At 39.1% G+C, this 7,069-nt stretch overlaps 1 protein-coding gene across 1 annotated transcript in view; it reads left to right on the plus strand.

Moving 5' to 3' along the window:
* Positions 1–5,732, plus strand: part of ddb1 (damage-specific DNA binding protein 1) — a 65,613-nt gene extending 59,881 nt beyond the window's left edge. Inside the window, exons 25-27 of the mRNA XM_036136003.1 lie at positions 1,865–1,967; positions 2,976–3,099; positions 5,190–5,732. Coding sequence (XP_035991896.1) covers positions 1,865–1,967; positions 2,976–3,099; positions 5,190–5,273 — 311 coding nt within the window. The 3' untranslated portion in view covers positions 5,274–5,732. The remainder of the gene's footprint in view (positions 1–1,864; positions 1,968–2,975; positions 3,100–5,189) is intronic.
* Positions 5,733–7,069: the final 1,337 nt, after the last annotated feature.

Consider the following 7,069-nt stretch of genomic DNA (forward strand, 5'->3'; position numbering starts at 1 on the left):
GTTAAATTTGACTCCATAAAAATGGAGTAATGCGAATTTGCTCAACAAACATTTCCCAGGTTGAAGTTTTTCTACAAATCAGCAGCAGATAACCTGGAAGAAACGTTGAAGCGGCACAGTTAAAGCTTTTATTTAACTAAACACGCATAATAAATGTGTGTTTGCCGTAAAAGTTTTCAGTTTTTTAAATTGACTTAAAAGAGGCTAAAAATTTTGAAATCCTGAGAGAAAATGAAAATGCCGACAAACTAAACTACTGTTCCAAGTGATTTAAACTTTCTGAATTACACAGTGAAGTTTGAACCAAAGCGGGAAGTTTTGCACATTATTTTGGATAAATATTCGGCTACTCTACCTGTTGAGACAACCAGTCTTCACATATCCATGTTTGATCTCATTTTTGTAATTATCCCTGGAAAAGGAATCAATTTAATTGCTCCATCTGCTGGAAAATATTCCCACACTATGACACCTCCTCCTCCATGTTTTACAGTTGGAATGAGGATTTGTTTATTTTATTTTTATTTGGTTTATTTCAAACATTTCCTCTGTTTCCAAATAGTTCAGTTTTAGACTCATTCACCCAGACCAAATTATTCCAGAAGTCCCGGTCCTCGTCTACATCGTCTCCGGTAAACTTAAGTCTAGCCGTCTTGTTTTTTTTTACTTTTTCTTACTAAGCCAAAGTTATTGTTTTTTTCTTACACCTCTCCTGGATGTTCGGTCTGTGCCGTCTCCTTCCGGTTGCACAGGCGTGCACTTTGACTTCAACGGTAGCACCAAGATCCCGCTGGAGGTGCCACGATGACATCTTAGGGTTGTGGAGGCCTTCTTTTATCATCTTGCCGCCTGCTTTCAGGGCGAACTTGGCCAGACTTAGGCATGTTGGCCGTTTGTTGAACGTTCTCCGTTACTGACTGTTGTCCAACCAGTTGGATGGCTGGAGTTTTAAATTGTTTTATAAATTAATTTAAACTCGTTAGCAAGCCGTTACCAAAGTCCCCCGGGAAGCTCCTCCGATCTTCGTTCGCTCTCACCTCGACAGTCGGCAGCAGAATCGGGTTTAAATGCTGACAAACAATCGTCTCGTTTTCACCTGGTGTGATTTTTTTTTAATCGTTTTATTTGGGAATAAATATGGCCCAATTCATTCCTTACCAGATGATTTGTTTTTTAAGTTATATTTTACACAAATCACAAAGAGTTTTTGTTAGTTGGATATATCGCTTGAATTTTTTTAATAGTGTAAAAATGAATAATGTTGGTGAAGGTTCTCAGTCATCCAGATCATGGTCATTCTAAAAAAAGTAAAAAAACAAAGCAACTGGACTTGTTTTTCGTAGTTGAAGACGTTTCGCTTCCTCTCCAGGAAGCTTTCTCAATTTAATAAGTCTGGAGTAATGTGGAGTAAGAAGCTTTATACTACTGTCCAAACAAAGGCCTTGTAATGGCTTAGATAACATGCAAATTTTATCCTTTGCCTAACAAAGCCATTACAAGGCCTTTGTTTGGACAGTAGTATGAAGCTTGTTACTCCACATTACTCCAGACTTTTTGAATTGAGAAAGCTTCCTGGAGAGGAAGCAAAACGTCTTCAACTACGAAAAACAAGTCCAGTTGCTTTATTTTTGTACTTTTTTTTGGAAAAATGAATAATGAATATCTCCAAATATGTCAGAACAACATGGCAGCTTTCAGTGAGAGGCCTAATTTTTTCACCGCTCTCATGACGGCGCCTGTTGTCAGCCGTTGTCTTTTTCTGACGTCTCTCTTTTTTTCCCCCCTCGTTACGACGACAGGGTATTACGTGAGCTGCTCTTTCGCAGGTAATAAATTATCTGTGCGCCTTTTTCTCTTTCCACAGGTCTGGTGACGTCTCTGTCCGAGGGCTGGTACAGCCTCCTGCTTGACCTACAGAACCGCCTCACCAAGGTCATCAAGAGCGTGGGCAAGATCGAGCACAGCTTATATCCTTTTTTCTGGACTCCCCGCGTTCCGCCGGCCATCTGCGACAGCGGGTCAGGTGACCCGGCCTGACCGGCTGGTTCTGCCGGTGGCAGCAAGCCCTGAAACGACTGTGAAGGCAACTGATGCATTTTTAATGCCCAAATAATTAGTTTTGTCACCATTTTGCTGCACGGCGTTATGAGGAAGGGACTTCTCTGTTTCAGAAGACGGGAAAAATGATCAAGTGTCTGTTGTGCAATCTAGGGCTGGGCGATAAATCAATTTAATCGATTAATTCGAATTTAGAATTCTTTAAGATTTAATTTTTGGAAAATCTGGATTTTATTTTGCCAATACACTCATTGGGTTTCCATGAATAGAACAGCATGTGATCCTGAATATATGTTTAAGCAAATGTATTGTCAAAATATTGTTAAGTAGAAACTTTTTTTTTACCATAATACGAGGTACTTCATTTACTTATTTACTTTTTTTTTTTTACTTAGTTTGATGTTCACAAGTGCAGTGAAGCCTGTTCTTAGCGCAATGTGTAATATCACTAGCAGCAAATGTTTTGTTATATTTTCATTGTTTATAATGGCACGACTGCCATCTTGTTTTACAAGGTTTTAAAATAATTTCTTTAATTTCTTTTTATGAAACAAAAAGGAGGAAAAAAAATCGATTAATCGGATTTGGTATTATAAAATCGGAGATTTATTTTTTAATCCATATCGCCCAGCCCTAGTGCAATCCCTGTGATTTTTGTTTCATCATCCCTTTTGAAGGCGTTTGTCTTCCATTAATTTCATAGTCGAAGGCGGTTTACGTCTTCTGGATGCTCTCAGCTTATAAAAAAGTGTTTAAAATGGCCATTATGATTACCAGCTATCTGCCGCGTTGAGCGTGTCATCGCCTGCAGGATATTTGTTGATTGGAGTAGTTCCCCCGAGGTGAAGTTTGCATGGTGGCACCCTAAGAGCCACCCTCGGCAGCCCGGTAATGATTTCTCCTTAACCGGATGACACCTGGAGGTCCTTCCACACGGAGCGCAAGACGGAGCAGGCCACGGGGTTCATCGACGGGGATCTGATTGAAAGCTTCTTGGATCTCAGTCGGGCAAAGATGCAGGAGGTTGTCAGCACTCTGCAGGTGGGAGCAGTTTCTCCTCTCAGTTCAAATCCTCTCGCCGCAATGCAAATCCAAAGGTGTCTGCTAGTTTTAACACGGCCTTTCAAACATCTCTTTAAGCTTACTCCCCTTTGAACGCGGCTGCTTCCCAAATATCCTTCACTTTCTGTGTTTCTTCAACTCACACAACAGGTTTTTTTTTTTGTTGTTCTTTTTGTGTACGGAAAGCTGTTTATATCAGAACTTTAACATCATTGCCAGAATATTCCTAAACATGCTGTTTATTTGATTTTAAAGAAATAATAAAGTTGCGCGGGGCCAAGCATCTCTTCCCCAGTTGATAGAGATCGTGTCCATTTCCAGTACAACAAAATAACAGGAATCCAACCCAGTTTTAAAAAGGGATTTTTTTCCCCCCCTGTTTGGAAAAGAGAAGTAAAACATCCAAAATTTGAATTAAAAAAAAAAGTTCCATCTCTGTCCACCCATCCATCATTCAGTCAGTCCTTCTGTTCATTGGTCCGTCTGTCACTCAGTCCATTCATGCGCCACAAAATTATTTCAGTAATATGTGAAAATATCTAAAATTCATAGTGAATTTTTTGTATTTTTATACAACTGGATGGAAATTTGGGTCTGGAAAGGGAATTTGGACTTAAAAGTGTGAGAGCTCTGAATAAAACAGTCTCCCTGAACTTCACAAGTCTTTGTTTTCTTCCATGTTTAAGTTAAGTTGCTGTCATTGACAGGGAGGGAACCTGAACTGGTTGCTAAGTGTCTTTTTATATATATATATATATATATATATATATATATATATATATATATATATATATATATATATATATATATATATATATATATATATATATATATATATATATATATATATATATATATATTCTTAATCGGGAGATATTTCTGTCTGTCAGGCCAGCTGACAGTCAATCACCCACAAAGAGGATTATTTCCTTTTGCTGGATATCTTCCCTAAGTTTCGTTTGTGTGTCTGTCTGGGTGTGTGTGTCTGGGGGTGGGAGGGTTTAGAAGCTGAGTCTTTCTTTAGTGGTTAAGAGTTTCAGTCATTTTGTCCTCACCCATCCTTCCCTGGTATCCAGCATGTTGAAGAGGACTCTGCCGACCACAACCCAAATAATTTTGTTTACATTCTATCAAACCTAAAGCAAAGAATAAAACCCCTTAGATCCATTACGATTAGATTTAGGAAATAATTCAGCATTTATTACTTTTTGTGTTCTATTCGTTAATAATACAAATATTCGTTAATAATTGTGGTCAAAAGTTGTTTTCTAAGCCCTTTAATTGATAGAAACAAGCCGCGGAACGCTTCTCCATGACCAGTACTTTTCTGCATTTGTGATGAAGTCACTTTAGTCCATTTGATCAGTCAGACCTGGGTTCTAATTTTCCTCTTTAAATCCAGAGGAAGCAGTGAGGGTACTCGTTTTTTTTAACCTCAAAAGACCTATTTAGATAATTCTGCCTTAAAATATATCAGGTTAGGTGAAAAACAGCTGATAACAGCAGTGCAGAAATACTGAATTGATTTTCTTCCAGAAAATCCCTGTACAAAGCCAAGACTTCTGTGCAAAAGGAACATTGCTTTAAATATAGCCGTTAATTTGCATGTTGAAGATACCGCATTTATGCATATTTTAAATATTAATGCTATATTTTAACTATAATTGTGTCGAAATCGGGGAGTGAAACATCTTTTTTATTTTCACAGCGAAGTTGGCAGACGCGGAGCCGACTTTTAACAGATGTTTTAAAGTCGTCAAGACTGTTGGCTGCTTTAATTATGAGCGGTTTCAGTCTCTGAGGGAAGAGACTTTGTATTCACCTTCTGGTGCAATAAAAAAAGTAAACTGGAGGCAAGACGCTGCAGTCTGTTATCTGTGTGGGCAACAGATTTCCCAGCATGTACGTTTGCTCTTCAGAATATCAGAAACAAAACTCTGAAAGCAAAGCAGAGGAGAATGACATTTGATTTTAAGGGAAATATTAGTTGCCGTAGCGGGCTCCTGCTCATGCATCCATTCATAAGCGGGGCTTGTCTCGGCTCACCGCTTGTTGTCTTTCGTTCTCAGATCGATGATGGCAGCGGCATGAAGCGTGAAGCCACAGTGGACGAGGTGATTAAGATCGTAGAGGAGCTGACGAGGATCCACTAGCTGCTCCCGGACCCCGGCTGAGCGGGAAGCGGTGGGCAGAAAACGCTTTGGGCTTTACAGATGTGTAAATAATTATAAACAGTGTGTGTGAGTGTTCGACCTTTCAGCGAGCCGCCGGCTGTTAAAGCCCCCGGAAGGAGCGTGGAGCACTTCAGGTGAAGCGCTCGCCAACCTGTTAGGACGACCAAAGTGGCGAATTTGGTCTGAGTGTGTTTTTTTAAGTGTGCGCGACGGGGACAGGAGGCGGTTATAAAAAGAAAACCCGGAAGATTTGTGGCAGTTTCATGCAGGTTAAAGGTTTGTCTGTCCTCTTCACCTCACGCTATCAACGGGTTGCTGTTCAAGTCTGAGATAAACACACTGTGTAAGAAATAAAATGAGGAAATTGATAGATTTATAGCTATTTTGTCCTTGTGATGTTTTCTTTGTTTATTCTAATAAACCTTGCTTTAGTACTGGTCTGTGCCTCGGTCCGTTGATCTTTTCTAGGTTATTTCTTTATTATTATTTATTTATGTATTTATTTATTTATCTATTTATTTATTTTTTTCCCATGTTTCCCAGACCTCAGTTTTAACTCACACTGTGACATTTTTTTAAAACTTTTAGTTGATGTTTTCCAGGGTGATTGAAATTACCGAAATACTAATATTAAATCTAAGATTGATTTAATATTAGATCTAAACATTGTTTTGAAAAAGACGGCAGCATTAGTCTTGTTTTATTAGCAGCTACAGTCTTTCTGGATAAAAAAAGCTAAAAAAAAATAACAAAAGCTTTATTATCACAAGCTAAAAAGAGAAGATTTCAAACTCTCAGTTGCTGTCAGAAGCGAGCACACTCGCCACAGGCGTGAATTTTGGGCTTGTAGAGATTTATTTGAACCATTTCCTCCTTTTTTTTACTGTGTATTCTTAATAGAAACCAGAACTGTGTCTTTAGAGTTTCTCTAATCCATAAGAGGGTTAAATGTTATACAGACAAGCTTAAATATTCACATACTGCCTAACTTATGTTTGGATAGATGTCAGCAGGTTACAAAGACTTTATGGGCTTTCTGTCGCAGCCAACAAGCTTTTGGCTTTTGGTATAGTCTTCTTGATTTGAACTTATTTAATACTGTTTGTTTCCTGGAATGAACCTGGGTTTAAGTTTAGTCCCTAAACGCTCCAGAACTGCTGTTCACAGCCCAAAACTGCTTGTGATGTGTGCGTTGGGTCACCGATCGGTTGGATTCGCTGACATCATCATTGGGTCCGGATCTGGAAATCGACACCTTTTAAAGTTGACTGTAATTTGCAGCGGCCCACATATAAAGAACCCAAATGGAAAAAAAGGTTTTATTGTCCGATGAGACAAAGATTTAACTATTGGGTGAAAATATGAGGACCGTTTGGAGGAGTTCAGGTCAAGCTTTCGAACCTGAGAGCGCGGCTCCCATCGTGAGGCACGGCGGTGGCTGCATCATGGTTGCAAGGTTTTGTTACATTGCACAGACTAAAATAATGCAGGAAGATTGCCTCTAATTTCACCTTAAATCAAAAACCTAGATGAATGAAAGGTAGAAAGAAAAAAAAAACTGACGCCCAGACTGCAGGATGTTAACGTTTCCAGATGTTTTTAGCAGGTTCTGTTGTGATGAGTTGACGTTAACAAAGTGAGCCATCGTGTCTCCGGTTTCGTCTTTCTTCTTCTCCACAATAAAGATCTCCCTGCAGCTTGCCTGTATCCAAGCTTTAGTACAGAGTGGGGTTTGGTTTAATCCAATTCATGTTTGAAATAATTCAAGTTGCATC

The sequence above is a fragment of the Fundulus heteroclitus genome, chromosome 4, assembly GCF_011125445.2.
Source record: "Fundulus heteroclitus isolate FHET01 chromosome 4, MU-UCD_Fhet_4.1, whole genome shotgun sequence".
Taxonomy (NCBI): Eukaryota; Metazoa; Chordata; class Actinopteri; order Cyprinodontiformes; family Fundulidae; genus Fundulus; species Fundulus heteroclitus.